At 37.4% G+C, this 21,468-nt stretch overlaps 1 protein-coding gene across 1 annotated transcript; it reads right to left on the bottom strand.

The window, feature by feature from the left end:
• Positions 1-2,634: 2,634 nt before the first annotated feature.
• Positions 2,635-5,401, bottom strand: LOC121974694 (wall-associated receptor kinase 1-like). Its single transcript, XM_042525861.1, has 4 exons — positions 5,049-5,401; positions 4,313-4,949; positions 4,075-4,233; positions 2,635-3,965 (listed from the first exon to the last, which is right to left on the bottom strand). Exons 1-4 carry the CDS (start codon positions 5,355-5,357, stop codon positions 2,770-2,772), a joined length of 2,301 nt encoding a protein of 766 aa, XP_042381795.1. The 5' UTR covers positions 5,358-5,401; the 3' UTR covers positions 2,635-2,769.
• Between the last annotated feature and the right edge of the window lie 16,067 nt (positions 5,402-21,468).

The raw sequence follows: 21,468 nt of genomic DNA, 5'->3' as shown, positions 1-21,468 counted from the left end.
AGCACAGCTAGAGGTGGGCCGAATCTGTTTTAAGGAAATTGCGTCAGTCATAGGCCTTGGCCAGTTTTCCTGGTCGGTCTCTTCATCCGCCCGTTCGGCCTCTTTGTCAGCCCGGTCGGCCTCTACACTCGCCCGGCCAGTATTCGTTCGCCCGACCTGTCTGCTCGCCCGGTCGGCCTGTCTGTTCGCCTGACCTGCCGCTCACCGGGCTTGTGTGTCCGCCTGGTTGGTCTTACTGCCCGGTCGACCTTTCTGCCCGGTCGACCTTACTACCCACCCGACCGTACTGCTCTGTCGGTCTGCGCCTGCTCGTGTTGCTCGGTTGATCAGCTCGCTCTGTCAATACTGTACAGATTGCCTTCATCACTTGGCAGAAACCAACCCCTGCTGGCAGTCTGAGATTATCCGCTCAGGTCATCTCAATTATAAGTTGAATTTAAATTCTGTATAATTTTAAATTCAGCTAAGTCTCCAAAATCTCCGGTAGCAGATTTTTTGTCCAACAAAAGGAGCATAAAATACCTCGAGTGAACAGTACCCGAGGTGCCTTTAACCAAAGGAAGGCGCCTTGAGCTATGGAATGGAAGTCACCTTCGAGAGCTTGGAAGGCGCCTTCGATCAAATAACGCAGACCTCGACAATGATAAGGCGCTACTTTTTTGAGATAAAAGTTGGGGTTAAAGGCACCTCCAGTGATAAGGAAGGCACCTTTAACACTCAATAAAAGAATGTCTCGCCCAAGGCTTCAACTCAACTCATACGCACTTCTTCTACGAGCTTCTACGCATTCGCGCGACATCCCGACTACTCCGACCTCTTCCTGCTGCTTTGTTGTGATGTTGCTGCATTCGACTACTGCTAAGGAGCCATCCAAGATCAAGCCTGATCCGATCATCTTCAAAAGTGTTGGGTAAAGAAAATTTACATTTGTTCTTAATTTCTATAAAAAGGAAAGTATAGCATATTATACTTGTCTTGATTTTTCTATTATACTCATTTCCCTCTTTCGGCGGTTCTAAAAGAGGATCATAGTGGATTGCCCATTGATACGGTTCACAGGATCGTGGATCTTAAAGTAGGAGTTGCTGAAGGCTCTGAACCAAGTAAAAATCACTTATGTTCTGGTTTTCTTTTTTTATCTCTTTACGTCTTTTCCGTTGCGTACTTGGTTTTCAAAACCGAAGAAAAATCCAAGTTTTCTAAACCACGTGATTCACCCTACCCCACCCACGTGGGCTATGATCCAATAGAAGGGAGTCTTCTCCTATTCTAGATTCCAATCTTGAGCTTCCATAGCTCGTTCCATCGTCGATCCCGACATCTTACTTCATCTGCACGCCTCCTCTTCATCTCATCACCGATCTAATCTTCTTCATCCAGATCCAATTCATCTGCAGTTTCATCACAACCACCAATTGCCCTGGATTGTAATTGATTTGGATTCCCCTTGGTTCAGATTTCATGTCATAGGCTGTGATTGAATATTGCTTGCAATATGTTTGATGAACATGGGTTTTCTTCTAGTCTTGCAATTTCTTTATGTTAATGTCTTGTTTTGTTGGGTGTTAGTCATGATGATTATTTGGTTGGAATGCACGTAGATTAGATTAGGTTAGAATGCTTAGTTTGTGGTTTCATAAATTCATTTTCTTTTATAACAAAAGGTTATTACGTTTACTTCAGACACCCCTCACATATTCTAAGGTTATGTAAAGAGAGATAAATTACAAGGTCAATTTATAGTCGGCTATCAAGTTAGCTAGGGAGTGGGTGGGATTGTTTTCCCCGGGAGTATGAGCCTGTCAGGAATTAATCCATTACCGCATTATAACAAGTCCGATACCCTCTGGCCAATTAGACATCCGGTGAGGATTTTATAAATTCATTCTAAATTGTAGCTTAGCATGTTTACATTTCTTTTAGTGCATTATTTCATATTGCTATTTTTTTCTTTTTTTTTGTTCGTAGTTTAATGATTTCGTGTTTATGTTACATTCCTTATTTTTAGCATTAGAAATCTAAAACCCAAACCCCTAATTTTAAATAAAATTTATCTACTTTTCTTATAAGAGATAACAGTTATTCTATATTATATTAGTGTAGAGGGATTCGATATTAATTTAAATTGAAATCGTATGGTACGATATATATAGTCTATCACCCATCATAGATAATAAAAATATACCTCCTTCGTGTTTGGTCCTAGGACGAGTTGACGGGGATGCTGAGGACGAACGTATTCACTTTTTACCACAATAGATAACAAAAATAGAGTAATAAACTTCTACACACAAAATTCATAACATTTCATTTAGTCCACAATTAACCTATCAATTAGATCATTTTATTGGATTTAATTGTTAATAGTAATACCATGTGCTAAAAAATTAATGACTCTACAAGCATGTTGGTGACTAGAGACACGTACGGCTACTTACTCCGAACCGCTAGCGAACTAGTGAAGGAATTGATCGGACAGAGTCACACCCTCTGTTAATACAATTGAACTAATGACAGTGGAGCGGTGGAAGTACTGTCACACCCTCATCTACTAATACATTTCTATCATCTATTGTGATTTGAAACCCATACATAAATCCATATAGTTTGATTTGTATCACCAGCTAATTTTGCCAGAAATTTTGAACTTTATTAGGAAATTCGACATCTTATCTCAAAACTACAAGATACAAACACATGCAAAAAGAATAACTACAAGTAAAGACTCGTTGCAGCAATTGACAAATTCATGGCCAACCAAAAGACTTGTTAAGTTGTCTTCGACGATCTTAATTTCGACCATTTGCTTTGATGGCGAGCTACAGAATCACGATGAAAAGATCGATGGCCATTTAGCAAGCTGCTGCTTTGATCAACAAACTCATCCTGTTCTCTTTGCTCCATTGGCCATAATAATGTTTCTTTATATACTTTCAGCTCTGCTGCTACTTGCTCCATCGTCGGTCTATCTTCTTTTTCGGGACTCAGGCATCGAGCTGCAAGGTCAACAACAACTCGAAGCAAATCGATGTTCGCTTCATTCACAATTTGTTTATCCAAGATAGCTGTGACTTTTTCCTTGCTCATCGATGCTAGTCCGACTGCGGGCTGCTTCCTCGTGACTAGTTCCAAGAGAACAATCCCAAAGCTGTACACATCGTTTTTGGTGGAGAGAAACAGTTCTTCTACGAGAACAGGATCCGCGTAGGCAGCAGTTCCTTCCGCAGTCGTCAGAGCTTCCGTTTCATTCGCTGACAACAGCTTTGATATGCCAAAATCGGATACTTTGGCGGTCAAATCATTGTGCAACAGTATGTTGTGCGGCTTCACGTCCCCATGAACGATTGGGTGTGGTTCGAATGAATGCAAATGAGCTAATGCTTCGGCTGATTCATCTGCTATTTTCAGGCGATCCTCCAAGGAGATGATTTTTTTTTTCGTATGGAGCAAGTCGAAGAGAGACCCATTAGGAACAAACTCGTAGACCAGCAGAGGAGTATGCTTCTCGAAGCAATAGCCATAGAGTCTGACCACATTCTTGTGATTAATCTGCGAAAGAAGGTAAATTTCGTTCAAGAAACCGTTCTTGTCCTTGTTGCTCTGCCTCTCGGTGGAAATCAGAGTCCTCTTTATGGCCACTTGTCTTTGGCCTGCCTCCAACATTCCTTCAAATACCACGCCGTATCCTCCACGCCCAATTACATGTTCATCATCGAAGCCGTTGGTTGCCCCATGCAGATCTCGCAGAGTAAAAAGTGTCATCGTAGTCGCGTATTTTAATACTATATCTCTGTAATATATCAAATCCCTGTTCTCAACTTCAAACCTCCTCTTCTCCTCGCGCAGTTGCAGAACATCTTTATTAATCATGCTTTTACTTCTCCTAATGGCATCATATCGCTTCTTTTGCCCAAATAAACATATCAGAATGAAACAGATCGCAATGAATAAGCAGGAGGCGATGCCTACACAAGTAATTAAGCATATATTCCACCGTATTAATTTAAGCACCAATCGAATTAGAAGTTCATTCACTAAGATTAACTAATTAGGAAAGAAAACATGGTGTAGTACCTAAGAACAACCTCCCTATCATGGGAAGTCTGGAGGTGCACGGTGCAATAAATGGATCGCCATGCTTACCGGAAGGGCATTCACAACGATAGCTCCCTTCAAGATTAGTGCACGCACCATGGCACGGATACTTCTCCGGAGACAAACACTCGTCGATATCTGCATTCAGTTGCAAATTAAATTCTACCGTCAAAAGAAGATTTGGTAGATAAATTCATTATAAATACTAATCGCAGACCTAGGCATCCGTCATCGAGGTAAGGGTTGCCCTGGTAGCCCTGTGAGCAATTGCAGAGGTACCCGGCACCGTTGTTGGAATCGACGCACATGCTGTTCTGGCTTCGACACGTATTCTCCACATAATTGGAAGAGGAGTTCTTGGCCTCCTCGCACGTCGCGGCGTCCCGAAAGGCCCAATCTAGCCACATCGGCATCGACGCGTTGGTGGTGTTCATTTTCAAGTCCGCCGAGGTGAAGTTGAAGTAGTCCTTATCGACGATGAAGACGTAGCTGCAGGGGCTGAAGTCCGCCATGTCCCCGCTATGACTGTAACCGCTGAACCGGAAGCTGCTGTCGCTGAGGTTGGACGGGAAGCTGACCTGGCAACACCCTATGCCCGCGCAGACGCCGTCGACGACGCTGCCGGCGTCCCTGCAGTACGTAACGCAGCCGGTGTAGTATCGATAGGAATAGGATCCGTTCACATCGGCCTGGCTTTGGATATGTCCTGCGGAGTTGCATCCGATGACAGTGAGCTTGTTTCGGCTGGTGGCCATTCGGAAGACTCCAGCTCCGTCGATGTTGAAATCAATGTATGGATACTGGGAGCCGACAACGTAGTCCGATCGATTGTAGCACTCCCACGTTATCGGGACCTGTAAAATTATAAAAAAAACCTATGATTTTTCTTACCGATTTAGAACTTACGATGTAATTAAGAAGAAGAAGAAGATCAGAATTGAAGAGTTGACTACGAGGACTCGAGCTTGGCTCTGCTCCGCTGAGATGTGGGTTACTTGGATCATGGAATCAGCTGAGCCAAGGAAAGCTTTTGGGGAGGATGGATCGGAGCGGTCGCAGGAGATGGCGAAGCCGTTTCTGTAGCAACCGGGCTCGATGCCGAAGGGAAAGGAGAGAGCAAGTTGGCCGCACGACTGAGAGCAACCTGGGCCTGGTAACGTCGTATTAATGCCCGCCGCCGCCGCCGCCGCCGCCGCCTCTGCCCGAGCAATGGTACAGAACAGCAGGAGAAGGTGGATCGCTCGCTGTGTTGAGATTCCCATCCTTGTCGTGATTAACAGGCAAGGACGAGTATTCAGAAAATAAAGGTGTAGCGCCGATAAGGAGCCTTGACTTCCACGCGGATTCGCGTGAAGCATCATGCTCAGTGTTGGGCCAACCGCGACCGTCACATTTATAAATATTAAACTATCCATAACAAATCTTGACAAGCAATCAACTTAAATTTTGTTATTGACTTTTTGAATGTTTTGACCAATTCTGTGGTTGGTATTAAACCAAACCAATATCTGTGGTTCGATGTTTCGATTTAACACTTAACAAAACTCGCTAAGTTTGATAACGTGCCTTTGGTCATAAAATAGCCATTCTTTTGAAATTATAATGATAACTCAAGAGTGGATCAATCATCCAAAGTCTCACTATGTTATGAACTTATGATATAATAGTTTATTCATGTTCTGTTCATTAGGTTGGCCAATTTATATATTTTTTATTTAATATATTTCATTAGTTTTGTCTATATATTTTTTTCTAATACGGATTGATTTGACCGTTAACTTCGCCCATGACGATCGGTCATGGTCAGTCTGAAGTCTAGATAAAGGAGGGTTGCGTTAGGTTGCCAGCCAGCGTTAAAACTATGACAAATATTCAATGAATAAATCGATTAAACTATTCTGCTAATGCTAGGTTGTTCCCCGGAAGGAACGCGTTATAGGGTCCGACTGTAACATCTCGGCAAGCAAGGACCACTACATCTCCAGAACTCGGGTGTAGTGATAAATATGCCAAAGTTCACGTTACAGGGTCCGACTGTAATGTCTCAGCAAGAGCCGCTACATCTCCATGAGAATTTGAGTGTAGTGTTAAATAGGCAAGAGTTCTCACACCATAGGTTGGATAAGAACAAATATGATAGGAAAACCAATAAGCTAAGATTTGGAATATGAAACATAGGAACTCTCACCGGTAAATCAATTGAGCTGGTAGATATGATGATTATGAGAAGAATTAGCATTTTGTGTGTATAAGAAATAAAATGGATAGGCAAGAAGGCAAAAATGATAAGAAATATGACTTTATATTATCTAATACATTTTTTAAGAAAAGAGAAGAACACTTAGTCACATTCAAAGGTGAGAATAATAAATCGCAAATTGACTTTCTTATGGTTAGGAAGAAGAATAGAAAGATTTGTAAAGATTACAAACTCATCCCTGGAGAAAGTTTAACTACCCAACATAGGTTAGTAGTGTTGGATATACGCCTTAAACATAGTATTAATAGAAAGAAAATATATACGATTTCTAAAATTAAGTGGTGGAAGTTAAAAGATGGGAAGCAACATATATTTAAGGAAAAGGTAGAAGTACAAATATTAGGTGAAATATACGATGACTCAAATACAACATGGGATAAGATGGTATCAAAGTTGAAAATAGTAGCTAAGAGTGTACTCGGTGAGTCAAAGGGGCATGCACCACTAAATAAAGAATCTTGGTGGTGGAATGAAAAAGTACAAGAGAAAGTAAAGGAAAAACGAATAGCTTATAAGGAATTATATATTTGTAAAAATGAGGAAAACTTAAAAAAATATATAATAGCCAAGAAAGAAGCTAAGAAAGTAGTGAGTGAAGTAAAAAATGAAATTTTTGAACGATTATATCAAAAATTGGATACAAAAGAAGGGGAAAGAGACATTTATAGAATAGCAAAAGTGAGAGAAAGGAAAACAAGAGACCTTAGCCAAATAAAATATATTAAAGATGAATGTAATAGGGTATTAGTAAACAATGGAGAAATAAAAGAGCGGTGGAAGAGATATTTTTATCAACTTTTTAATGAAGGTTTTGGTGACCAACTTAACTTAGGTAATTTAAGTAGGTCAAATGAGCATAGAAATTTTAATTTTTATCATAGAATTCAAACTTCAGAAGTAAAACAATCTTTAAATGAGATGCACAATGGAAAAGTCGTTGGTCCAGATGATATTTCGATAGAGGTATGAAAGTGTCTAGGGAAATAAGGTATTGAATGACTTACAAAATTATTTAACATGATATTGAAAATAAAAAAAATGTCTGATCAATGGAGGATAAGTACGTTAGTTCCCTTATATAAGAACAAGTGAGGCATACAAAATTGTGCAAATTATAGGGGTATTAAACTAATGAGTCATACTATGAAACTTTCGGAAAAAGTAATAGAAAATAGATTAAGGAAAGAGACCACAGTGACAAAAAATCAATTTGGGTTCATGCCTGGAAGATCGATAATAGAAGCTATACATCTTCTTAGACAATTAATTGAAAAGTATTTGGAGCAAAAACAAGATCTACACATGGTATTCATTGACATAGAAAAAGCTTATGATAGAGCCCCAAGAGCAATTATATGAAGAATTCTAGAAAAGAGATGTGTTAGCGTAACATATATTGAACTAATTAAGGATATGTATGAGGATGTAACAACTAGAGTAAAGACTTCAGGTGGAGTGACTAAAACATTTCCAATAAAGATAGGGTTACATCAAGGATCAGCTCTAAGTCCTTATCTTTTTACACTAATTATGAACGAACTCACTGCGCACATTCAAGACACAGTACCATAATGCATGTTGTTTGCAAATAATATTATTTTGGTAGATGAAACACGTAAAGGAGTAAATGCTAAACTAAAATCTTGGAGGGAAACACTAGAAGAGAAAAATTTTAAGCTTAGTATATTAAAAACAGAATATATGGAATTTAAGTTTAGCAATAATAGAATGAATGAAACAATTGTTAAGATAAGAGAGAACAAGTTGCCCGGAACCGAGAAATTTAAATATTTAGGATCATTTTTACAAAACGATGGAGGGATTGAGAGAGATGTCTTACATAGAATACAAGCAGGCTAAGTGAAAAAGAGGGGAGCGTCGAGTGTTTTATGTGACCGTAAAGTATCTCTTAAATTTAAATGTAAGTTCTATAAACCCGCAGTTAGACCTGCTATGTTATATAGAGTTGAATGTTGGACTATGACTCGAGCACATGAGCAGAAGATGAGAGTTACAGAGATGAAGATGTTAAGGTGGATGTGTGGACATACGAAGATGGATAAAATAATAAATGAGAGCATTAGAGAGAAAATCGAAGTTGCATCTATTGAGGAAAAATTCCGAGAAGCACGTTTAAGATGGTACGGATATGTACGTAGACGATCAATAAATGCTTCAGTTAGGCAATGTAAAACTATGATAAACATGCATATCAAACGAGGAAGAGGAATAATAAAAAAGACTTAGTTAGCAACAATAAAATAATATAAAATTTATTTAAATATAGATGATGATATAATAGGAGATAGAGCTCAATGACATAAAAGAATTTATATAGTTGATTTTACTTAATGAGAAAAGATTTAGTTGTTATTGTTGGTTGATTAATTTGATCGTTGTTTTTCCAACTCACTTAAAGACCATCAATATGAAAATCCGATAATCTAGAGACAAAAGTCTTTGTCGGCAGCTACATGATATTTTTCACACACCAAGTTGAACACGTAGATTTACTTGAGAGTAGTCTTAATAAAAACATGGTTCGATATAAAATTAAAATAAATAGCAAATTCGAGAAGGTGAAGGCGGCTTCTGAGTTTCAATTTCCAATAAAAATTCACGTAGATCATAATCTTGAAAAATCCTATTGATTGACTATTATAGTCCACTCGATCATAACAATTTCAAAACGATCCTCTTAGGTGGGTGCTTCACATTTCACATTGGAACCGATGTGCACCTCTTTTCCAACACGAATCGATTCGACCACATAAAAGATTATGTAGTGCATTCTCGCCATAATCTAAGGTAACATTTAGCTTAGGGGTTTAGAAATGAGAAAATATATTTATTTTCAAATTTTATATTTGGTTGATAAAAATGAAATTAAAATTTTAGAATGAAGTTCACAAATTTGAAAATTAATGAAATTCACCTCTTTTCTTGAGCTTTGATAGGAATGAGAATGAGAATTAAATTTTGGAGGAAAATACTCTTAATATATTTATTCAATTTTTTTCATATCACTTTCTCTCTCTTTGTTCTCTCTCACCATAATTTCTCTTTTTCATTCTTTCATCGTACTTTTTTTCTCTTCAATCTCTCTTTATTTTCTCTCATCATACTTTTTTTTCCTCATTCTCTCTCATCACACTTTCTCTCTTCTTATTCTCTCTCATTATGCTTTTCTCTCCCATTATGTCCCCTCGGAACAGTATGATGGTTAAGACATGGAGTATTGTCACATGAGGTCTTGGGGTCGAAACTCGACGTATTTGAGCATGTCTTCCCCATACCTTGGCCACTGAACTAATGGCTAATAGTTACCCCGTGATTTACCTCCTCCGTATTAGTCTAAGGACAGGTTGACGAAGGCGCTGGGAGTGAGCGAATGACCTTTTGTCACATGCTTTCTCTCTAATCATAGTCTCTTTCCTCATTTTTTTTCTCATCACACTTTCTCTCTCTTCAATCTCTCCCAATACACACACTCTCTCCTTATTTTCTCTCATCATAATTTCTCTTTCTTCATTCTATCCCATCATATTTTCTCTCTCCTCACCCTCTCTTATCATGCTCTCTCCCATCACAACAACTAAAATAGGGGTGCTCTGGTTATGACGTTGTTACCCATTGACTGAGATGTCAGGTTCGAGCCCCCTCCTGCGCAGGCTCTTATCAATTTAGGTCCCTATTTTAGGACACTGTTGACTGAGGTGATGGGTTCGAGTCCTCTTATCAACTCTTTATCCGTCAGATATGTGGTACTGAGGCTTCCCAAAAAATTCCTTCGGGGGTTTCTGGGGTATGGGGCCACGAAGCGGTGGGCCCAGGCACGTTAAAAAGTTTACCCTATCTTAGTTTTGTCCCCTCAAGACAGTCTAGTGGCTAGCGCATGAGGTGTTGCCACTATGAGGTCTGGGGTTCAAATCTTGGCAAAGTCGAGGTAAATGTCTCTCTTATGTGCTAATTACTATTCCAAATGCTAGTAGTGTTGGTTGCTACTCGGAAAGCCTAGAGGTTCCACTGTACAAAAATTTTGTACAAAGGTCTGAACCTTTTCCTAGCTACCATGTGTTCTTTTAAATTAAATTTTGGATCGCCTGCGGAACTTAACACGTTTGATCCAAAACTTAATCTATTTGTTATTTTAGGTTTTGACTTAGATCTCCTGCGGAACTTAACACGTTCGACCCAAATCACCTTAAGTTATTAATTCCATTAAATATTAATTTCCATAATCGGTTCCCAGTACTGACGTGGCGAGGCACATGACCTTCTTGGATATGGGAGCAACCACCACCGACTAGACAAAACCTTTTATAGAAATCTAATATTTAATTTCCTAAAATAACTTTAGGTTAACCGAAAAGAACAATCAAATCACAAGGAAAAATAAAACAAAAGAACACAACTTCGAAAAAACATATTCGAAATACTAGAACGTATGCCTCTTGTATTTGGTATTATTTCCATAAATAACTAGTATGATGCAGAAAAGGAAAAACTACTAGTTATACCTTCTAGAAAGACCTCTTGATCTTCTACCGTATTCCTCTTCTAACCTCGGACGTTGTGTGGGCAACGATCTCCCAAGATGAGAAACAACCAATCACCTTCTTCTCCTCCTAGCTAGGTTCGGCCAAAACAAAAGAGCTTCACCAAGGAAGAAGAAAAACACCAACCAAGCTCCAAGGGATGCAAGCTTTCTCTCCTTCTTCTTCTTCTTCTCCAAGTAGTATCCGGCCAACACAAGAACTCCAAGCAAGAGGGAAGTTTCGGCCACCACAAAGAGGAAGAGAGGGAGAGGATGTTGGCCGGCCACACCAAGGAATAGGAGAGGGAGAATAATAGAGGTTGTCCACCATGAAGGCATCCCTACCCCTTCTTTTATATTCCTTGGCTTTAGCAAATAAGGAAATTTATTTATAATAAAATTTCCTTAACTTTCTTTGACAATAATTAATTAAGAAAAATTTAATAAAATTTCTTAATCAACTAATCATGGTCGGCCACCTCAAATAGAAAAATTAGGAGAGTTTCAATCAACAATTAAAACTTCCTTATTTGTCTTTGGAAATTTTAAAAAATAAAATTTCCTTTTAAAATCCCTTCATGGTTGATAAAAAGAAATTTCTATAATTTTAATTTTCTACATGTGAATAATTTTCAAAGAGAAAAAATAAAATATCTTTCCAATCTACAAATAAGGAAAGAGATCTAATCTCTTTCTTTTAATCTTTTGTAGATCTTTTAAAAATAGATATTTTAATTTTAATTCTCTGTAATAAATTATATCTTCCACATAATAAAAATTAAAATTAAATTTCTTTTTAAATTTAATGTGGCCGGCCCCTTCTAGCTTGGGTTCAAGCTAGGGTCGGCCACCCTAAACCATGCTTAGGCCGGCCCTAGCTTGGTTCCCAAGCTAGCTTGGCCGGCCCCTTTAGGTGGGTATAGAAGGTGGGTATAGGTGGGTATAGTACTCTATAAATAAGAGGCTACGATAGGGACCGAGAGGAGGAATTGGTTTTGGTCTCCCGATAAAATTAAGCATCCCGTGTTCGCCCCGAACACACAACTTAATTTTATCAATAATAATTCATTCCACTAGAGAACTATTATTGAACTACCGCACCAATCCCAAATTACATTTTTGGGCTCCTTCTTATTATGAGTGTGTTAGTCTCCCTGTGTTTAAGATGTCGAATGCCCACTAATTAAGTGAGTTACTGACAACTCATTTAATTAATATCTTAATCCAAGAGTAGTACCACTCAACCTTATCATCATGTCGGACTAAGTCCACCTGCAGGGTTTAACATGACAATCCTTATGAGCTCCTCTTGGGGACATTATCAACCTAGTATCTCTAGGACACAGTTTCCTTCTATAATCAACAACACACACTATAAGTGATATTATTTCCCAACTTATCGGGCTTATTGATTCATCGAACTAAATCTCACCCATTGATAAATTAAAGAAATAAATATCAAATATATGTGCTTGTTATTATATTAGGATTAAGAGCACACACTTCCATAATAACTGAGGTATTTGTTTCTTTATAAAGTCAGTATAAAAGAAACGACCTCTAATGGTCCTACTCAATACATTCTAAGTGTACTAGTGTAATTATATAGTTAAGATAAACTAATTCCTAATTACACTACGACCTTACAATGGTTTGTTCCTTTCCATTTTGGTCGTGAGCTACTGTTTATAATTTATAAGGTACTGATAACATGATCCTCTGTGTGTGACACCACACACCATGTTATCTACAATATAAATTAATTGAACAACTATATTTATCATAAATGTAGACATTTGATCAATGTGATTCTTATTTCTAGATAAATGTTTATACCAAAAGCTAGGCTTTTAGTATACATCCTAACAAGTAGCCGCCCGTGATTTATCTCCTCCGTGTTAGCCCTGGGACGAGTAGGCGGGGGCGCTGGGGGCAAGCGTATTCACCTTTTGCCACCATGCTCTCTCCCATCACACTTTTTTTCCTTATTTTTTTCTCATCCCACTTTCCCTCTCTTCATTCTTTCCCATTGCATTTTCTCTCGCATCATTCTCTGTATTCATCTTTTTATCTTACATTCAACTTTCTCTCACATCTATTTTTTTCTCTTATTTTCCTATAAGGATAAAAAAAGAAATTTTAATTTATTTCGATGAAAAATATTCAACTAACCAAATATTATTTTTAAGAGTAATATTCAATGGTGGACGCACCCAGGGGTCTGAGGGAGGCTTTAGCCCCCCCCCCCCCCCATCCTGGTTGTCGCCCACTAGACGTCGCCAGGAAAATTTTCGGGCGGATGTAGGAGGAATTGAGGAGGCTTCAGCCTCCCCCACCTGGCCCTCGGCCAAGGCGCTTGGTTGTTGCCTAGCCGTCGCCCGCCGCACAGCACAGCTACACAGGCTAGGCTCATGGCCAGAGGCCACAGCTCATTCTCCGACTCTCCGCAATCCTCTCTAACCTCTAGTCTGCTTGCTGCCGCCTGCCACCCATGGAGGACTTTTTTTCGTGCTTTTTGCTTTAGCGTTTTGATAGATCGAATAAGTGCGATAGAGGGGGGGTGAATATCGCGCTTTTTAAAACTTTTCTTTTCCTTTTAGAAAACAGAGTTGTGCAGCGGAAAGTAAAAAGAGAGACAAGTTCGTTTACTTCGTTCGGAGCCTAGGTCGACTCCTACTCGAAGGCCCGCAGCCCTTGACCGCGCCGATGGGCAATCCACTATAACCCTTCTTTCCAAAATCTTCGGAAAGAAGCAGATCGTACAGAATACAAAGATATAAGATAGTAACAACCCTACTATCTTATTTAAATGCAATACAATTTAAAATATATCGACAGTAGTAATCGAAGGTTGAAGCTTGGTTGGTACTTCCGGACGGAGTAGCTTGCAAAGCTGATGAAGACTTGTAGCACGATCCGTTTGCAGAGAAGAGCTATGAGATGATCAGAAGTGTTATTAAGCCTCAGACTTCGAACCTCCTTTTATAGGTGTAATGGGCGTTCGGTCGACTGATCCCTCTGTTCGGTCGACCGAACCAGCTCCCTTCCTTCCTGGCTGGAGTCTGATGCTGGCTCGATCTCTGACATTAATTGGGCTTTAAGGGTTCGGTCGACCGATCCCATTTTTCAGTCGACCGAACAGGTTCCTTCCCTTGTCGCCGTGATTTGCCAAGATCAACATTCAATGCTCCATTTATGTTGATTGGTTCGGTCGACCGATCAGCTCTTTTTCCTTTTGCCTTTAATCGATATTGATGAACTAGCCTGTGTTGAGTCATAATGGTTCGGTCGACCGATCTTACTGTTCGGTCGACCGATCAAGCCTTGATCAAACCCTGATCTGTTCTGGTCTAATCTGAACACTGTTCTGATTTCTTCTTGTTCGGTCGACCGATCCAATCAACCCTACAAAACAGTGTTAGACAGAAAAGAATCCTGCAAAACAGATGTTAACATAGTAATAATATTATAATGCATGAGTAATATAAAAGACAGTAGAACTGTCTTGATCTCAACTTGGAAACCTTCTCGATTTCTTCTGTTGGATCAGCGACCATAGGTTGTTCCTTTCAGGAACACGACCTCACTGTTGCTCCTCCAGTTGCATACCTCAACTTACCTGCCAAACATTATATTGGTCCTCCAAACCTATTTGGACTTTGCCTGGTCAGTGTCTGATCGCCTGATCCACTAAGACCTTTCTTGCAATACTATATTAGCCAACAGCAATAATAATGCAGAATACAATGGTAAACCTAAACCTAGATCCGCTGGTCCGGTCGACCACGCGTCCGATCAACCTTGCTTGGAGTTCACTCCTCCAAGACTTCTCGTTACCTAAGGTTATCACCCCTACGGTTTTCTCCACCTGGCTTCACTCACCAAGACTCAGTATTCGGTTACCCAGGGATCAGGTCCTCTAAACCTATCCATCTGGCTTCCAAAATCTACCGAGATTTCCCTTCCTTAGCCTACAGCTAGGACTCAGTATTCGGCTACCTAGGAATCAGGTCCTCCAGACCTATCCACCTGTCTTCCACGATATATCGAGATTTCCCTTGCCTAGCCTGCAACTAGAACTTCCCTTGCCTAGCCTACAACTAGGACTTCACTTGATCAAGCTCCATACTTAAACATATTTGTCAGACATTAAAACCTTGGAGATCGATTGCACCAACACATTTTACTTAAACAACATTAAAAAAGAAAAAAAAAATCAAACACTTAAGCCAAGTGGCAAGTGGGGGGCCCAAGTCAAACAACTAAAAATGTCCTTATCCTCTTCAACCTATTTGTTTTCCTGTGTAGAAATAGAAAAGGAAAAGGCAGTGGAAAGGCCAAAGGAGAAAGTTGGAAACCCTAACCTCTAACCTCCAAGTCTTCAACTCTAAGGCTCTAGACTCTAGAGTTTGGCCTCCAACCCTCCAAGGCTCTAACCTCCATCTCCAGACGACATCGAGTTGGCGACGACCGGGCTATGGAGGAGTCACGAACAGCCAGGCGGCAGTAGCTAGTAGCACTCCATTTCCAGCCAAGTTTTCAAGTTCCAATACCATTTGGATAAGGTTAGAACTTAGATTTGTTGTGTTTAAAATTTTTTATTATTTGATTTTTTTTTTAATGTACAAAATTACATTTGTAGTTTAGTTTTCCATTACATTGGTAGTTTATTAAAGTTTTAGTTTAACATTTATTTTTCCATTACATTTGTAGTTTTTCATTACAGAATTTTTTTTTAGTTATTTATTTGTGTACGATATGGAGAGATTTTTTTAAACTAATTCGTAGTTCCGGGCCTTCCTGCTCTAACTCCTCTAATGAACTTAATGTTATTGAACAAGTGGAAAATCAATCCCGTATAGAATTAAATTTGGATGATATTGTTAGTGATCCAGGATTACGAAAACTAATTAAAGAATTTAATATTGCTATTCGAGATCAAGCTAGAAGAGAGTATGCACTCCAAGTGCCTTGTCAACCAAATAGCCATGTGTATCCGAAAACAACTTTTGGTAATCAAGAAAGGAGTTTTCAAGAAACTTGTATAAAAAATATGCATAGTTAAGTATAGAATATCAAAAGATGCAGCATTTTATTTTTGGTGTTATTTTTTCAAACCATTAAATAAAGGAAATCTGGATAATGCCTTTATAAAAGATGAATACAATATCGGAAAAGGGCATTAGAAAGATTCAATCGTCATATGAGGACTATAAATAGTCATCATAATGAAGCTAGAATATAATTTGAGTCTTTTCAAGATCAAAGGCATAGTGTGGGAAATATTTTGCGAGTACATGGTCGCGATATAAAAATTGATTATCTCACCCATTTAACAGCAATATTGGATGTGACACTCTTTCTATTAAAGCAAGAGTTGTCATTTCAAGGATACAATGAGTCAACTAGTTCTTCAAATAGAGATAATTTTCTTGACATACTTGAATGGTATAATCAACGAAATGAAGAGATTTCCAAAGTTATAAGACAAAATGCTCCTGCAAACAATCAATTGACTTCCCTAAAAATTCAAAAGGATTTAACATGTGCTTGTACATCAGATATCACACTTGCTATAATCAATGATATTGGAGATAACTTCTTTTCTTTGATGGTTGATGAGGCTCGGGATAGTTCAGTAAAAGAGCATATGGGAGTTGTTTTGAGGTATGTGAATAAAGACGGATGTGTGATTTCTTGTAATTGTGCATGTGCTGACACTAGTTCTCATTCTTTGAAAAGGAATATTGATGCTTTATTTGTGCAACATGATTTATCATTATCTAGATTGAGAGACCAAGGATATAATAGAGCTTCAAATATGCGGGGTGAGTTTAATGGGTTGAAATCTATGATACTATAAGAAAATTCATTTGCAATGTATGTTCACTATTTCTCTCACCAACTCCAATTAGTTCTTGTTGCTATTACCCATGATAATTTTACTGTGAGTGAATTTTTTGGATATGTCACCATGATTGTGAATATATTTGGAGCATCTTGTAAGAGGAAAGATCAACTTAGAAAGATTCAACATGATAAAGATAATTGCTGAATTAGAAAGTGGAGAAATCACTAGTGGAAAAAGAAAAAAATCAAGAAACTAATTTAGCAAGATTTGGGGATATTTGTTGGGGATCACACTACTTAACATTACTTCGTCTATGCTCTATGTGATCTTCAGTGATAGAAGTGTTAAGAAATATACATAATAACGCCTCTTATTCTGCGAATAAAAGTGTTGCCGTAGGTTTAATTGAGAAAATAGAGAGTTATCAATTTATTTTTGTGTTGCATTTGATGAAGTATATATTAGGAATTAGAAATGAGTTATCACTTTCCCTACAACAAGGGGATCAAAATATTGTTCAAGCCATGTCCTTAATTAGAAGTGTGAAATGTCGACTATAAGACTTCAGGGAAGATGGATAGCAGATAATTTTAGAACAAGTTAACACATTTTGTGAATTGGATATGATCTCAATACTTGATATGGAGGACAATATGCTAACTCATGGTCATGACAGGCATAGAGGACAACTCATCATCAATTTTCATCATTATCGTGTGAAGATTTTTTGTCAGGTATTATTTCTAAAAATCTCTTTTTTTTGTTAAAGATATTTCATTGATTATTAATGTTATCATGATTACAAATTTGAATTCTAGGTTGTTGATTTAATTATACAAGAGATAAATAATCGTTTTTTAGAAGTTAATACAGAATTGCTTGGTTGCATATCATGTCTTCATCCAAGAAATTCTTTCTCTCAATTTGATGTTCGCAAACTCATCCATCTTATTGATTTTTATCTCAACGACTTCTTTGGTACTGATTATTTATTTTGAAATAACAACTTATGAGTTACTTTTATAATGTGCAGCATGACCCTCAATTTTCTTTAATTGACGACTTAGAAATTCTTGCTTAGAAATTGGTTGAAACTTAAAAACATTTGATTTTTCCATTGATTTATCGTATGATAGAGTTTGCATTAGTTTTACAAGTTGCAACTGCTTTCATTGAACAAGTTTTTTCTACAATGAAGACTGATTTACGTAATAGAATGAGAGATGAATGGATGAATGATAGTCTAGTTATATACATTGAGAAGGATATTTTGTCTACAATTGAAAATGAGCAAATATTATAACATTTTCAACAAATGCAGTCTCATAGAATCCAATTGTCTTCTCTTGTATCGACTCGTCAGTCATCGCAGACTTCTATGCCAACCCTAAACTGAAGCTAACCTATGGAAGAAAGGTAGACTAATCTCAAACTTTCCTAAACTTCTAGTTTTTTTTTTTTTTTTGCAAGTTAGATCAAATGTTCTCAATGTTAATTATTAAGTGGGACAAGGGAAAGACTCGAGTTCTAGTCTCTTGGACTCTTGATAAACTCTAACAATATCATTTTAATCACATATTGTAAGTATTAGTATTGCAGTCTGTTATATGGTTTAAATGAAAATCCTAAGTGTTGAACAAGATCAATTGGTTGTGATTAACTTAATAGGCTAATAGCTTTTGCATGGAGATTAATGTTTCATGTTAGTCATCAAGTGGGTTGCAAAATGAGACGTACAACTATTTCTTATTGCTTCTGTATTGGCAGAAACATTGGCTATTAAAGTGTTCTTTGTTCATCGTTGATTCCTCATAATTCTGAACCTCTGCTTTTTTACTTTGTTCTGCGCTATTTATCATGACTTGAGAATTTCATGCATATTATGATTTATGTAAGTGATGTTCATCTTTATTTGGCTACAGTTTTTACAGCAACGTATATTATGCAAGAGTTGGAGCCTTGGAGGAATCAGCATACTAGAAATGAATATACTATAGCTTAATTTCTTTGTCAGTTTAGATTTCAGACTTCATGTGTATATATGATATATCTATAACTTACTATAAGCTGAGTGAAAAGGTTTCATTTTTGGCTTTTCATGTATTTTTATCATTTTTTTTATTGTTGATGTAAAACTTTAAATATTTTTGTTTAGCCGTAAAAAGTAATATCTACACAATTCAGACCCCCCCTAAATTTTTGTCTGGTTCAACTTCTAGTAATATCTATGCTCATACTCATTCCTATTTCACAATATTATGATTCTCATTTCCATTCCGATTCCTAAGAAAGAACCAAACGTCATCTTAGTTTTCCCAACATGAGCTTGAGCATCTTCATGCGTCCGCACGCTCGATCAATTAAGTGTTGATTCCCATAGTAGTACCACCAGCAATCCAAAGACCAAATCCTCTAGTTCACAAAAAAGTAGACCAGAGAATAGACCACTTGCAATTGCGGTCGGATCGTATCCGCGATTCGGTCGCAATTGGTTACAATTCATTTCTGGGTTCACCATCCCCTCAAGTTATAATTTGAGTTGGGATGGATGGCCGGAGGTTGCCCGGAGGCCATCCCCCACTCGATACCTGGCCGCTTAGCCACTTATCCACCGTCAACAATTTTCAGCATCTGATTATTTTTTCCGATCTAAGTTATAATTTGGGAGAACGGTGAATTAAAAAAAAAAAAATCATAATCAATGACGATGATATCGTGATCCTCGGTTTTCTTTAAGTATTATTAAGAATATGCCATCTCCGCATGACAACATGTCGGACTGGGATTCCTCAATATTAAGTTTCGTGTTGGCACTCACGTACCGAATAAAAGACACGGCGCCACTCAGGTGATATGTATCTTTTGTTCGCGTTTTTCTATAATTGTCTTCATTCTCCATTTAAGTTCCCGGCACGAACCCCTTCCCTTAATTCTCCTTTCTCATCCTCTTCGTCCTTTGGATCGAGTAAACATTCCGAATGTTGGGGATTAATGCCATTGAACGATCTATACTTCGTTTAAATTTAGTTATCCAAATTCTGTTCTTTTTTATTTCGTTTTTTTTTTTTGTTTTTTATTCTTAGGCAAATGCACCATCCAGCATCGGGATCAGCGGGATCGCTGAGCATAGCAAAAGCACTTTTCTGAAACTGCAGAGAAAGAAAGTGCATCGGTATGTAATATTTAAAAGCAAAATGATATGTTAAAAATTTTTAATAAAATGTGTAAGGATAAATATATAAAATGATAGAGTCCATCAAAAATGAAATGATGTATCATAAATTTATATGTCTATTTTTAAATATTTCATTGAGATATTTTTTTGAACATATCATAGCTCTATTTAAAATTGATGAAAAGTCCGCAAGACCCGATAACGATTGTCGCGGAGCTGTATATGATTTTGATTTCGCTGAAGCCAACCGGCAGAAGAGCAAGATATTTTTCATTGCATGGCTAGCCCAAAAGTACTCTCTGGCTCTCAACAAGCCGATCCAAACTTAGCTTTGAAATGTTCTGAGCTTTTTTGATAAGGTGTGGATCCAACCTTAAAAGGAATCGAATTTTTAAAATGATTATTAGCTTAATTTATTTTTTATAAGCTTATTTGAAACTTAATTTGAATTTGATTTGTTTAAATATTATCGAACTCTCAATTTAAACTTGACTTGATCTTAATTTATTTAGACGTTATTGAGCACTTAATTCAAACTTATTTAATTATTTAAAATTTTTAAATATTTGATTGGTTGATTATTAAGCTTCATAATTATAACTTATTTGTTTTTTTAATTTTTTTATTTATTTAACATGTTGATATGAGCTTTATTAATAAACATGATTCATAAATATTATATACGAACATTATTCACAAATATTATTCATAAACATTAACAAGCTGAACACATATGTGTTCAAACTTATTTATTTAATTTAACAAGTTATTTAAACTTATTTATTTAATTAATCTTATGTATATTGAATAAACATAAATAAACTCTTATCGAACTGCAAAGAAAGCAAGTGCATCGGTCTGTGATATTTAAAATTGATGAAAAATCTGCAATACCCGATAATGATTGTCGCACGGCTGTATATAATTTTGATTTCGCTGAAGATAACCGGCAGAACAGCAAGATATTTTTCATCGCATGGCTAGCCCAAAAGTACTCTCTGGCTCTCAACAAGCCGATCCGAGCTTAGCTCTGAAATGTTCAAATTTTTTTGATAAGGTGTCGAGTCCACCTTAAAATGAATCAAATCTTTAAAATAATTGTTAGCTTGATTTGTTTTTTATAAGCTTATTTGAAACTTAATTTGAACTTTTTGAACTGAGCAAACCCTTGACAGAATGGAAATTGGCACGACAGCCATGATAAGCCCAAGCTGCATTTGTAATCTCCAACATGATTAGTTAAATTCAAAGGAAAGACGACTTGTGTACGGCCTATAGAAGCACCAACAAAAAAAAAAGTGAAGAAATGATAGTGGATATTCTGCTTCTGCAACTCTTGTTAGGCATTGAAACTAGACTTAGATTTGAAATATGTTTAAAAGTATATGTGGTTGTCTTCATATTTGAGCCTAATTTGTCGATCAATATGTTGTTGTCTTCATAATTGAGCTTAAAAATTCCCATCTGCTGTCTTTAATTTTATGTATTTAACAAGGAAAATTTCACTCGTGTCAGTTTTCTAACACCTGGCAAGAATTAGAAGAGGAAAA

Source organism: Zingiber officinale, chromosome 4B (assembly GCF_018446385.1).
Source record: "Zingiber officinale cultivar Zhangliang chromosome 4B, Zo_v1.1, whole genome shotgun sequence".
Taxonomy (NCBI): Eukaryota; Viridiplantae; Streptophyta; class Magnoliopsida; order Zingiberales; family Zingiberaceae; genus Zingiber; species Zingiber officinale.
This window is presented reverse-complemented; position numbering and strand designations above follow the sequence as displayed.

Coding starts and splice junctions, on each gene's coding strand:
- LOC121974694 (XM_042525861.1), bottom strand. CDS start 5,357: ATGGGAATCTCAACACAGCGAGCGATCCACCTTCTCCTGCTGTTCTGT. Junction 4,950..5,048: donor AGAGCCAAGCTCGAGTCCTC/GTAGTCAACTCT, acceptor ATAATTTTACAG/GTCCCGATAACGTGGGAGTG. Junction 3,966..4,074: donor GATAGGGAGGTTGTTCTTAG/GTACTACACCAT, acceptor TTACTTGTGTAG/GCATCGCCTCCTGCTTATTC.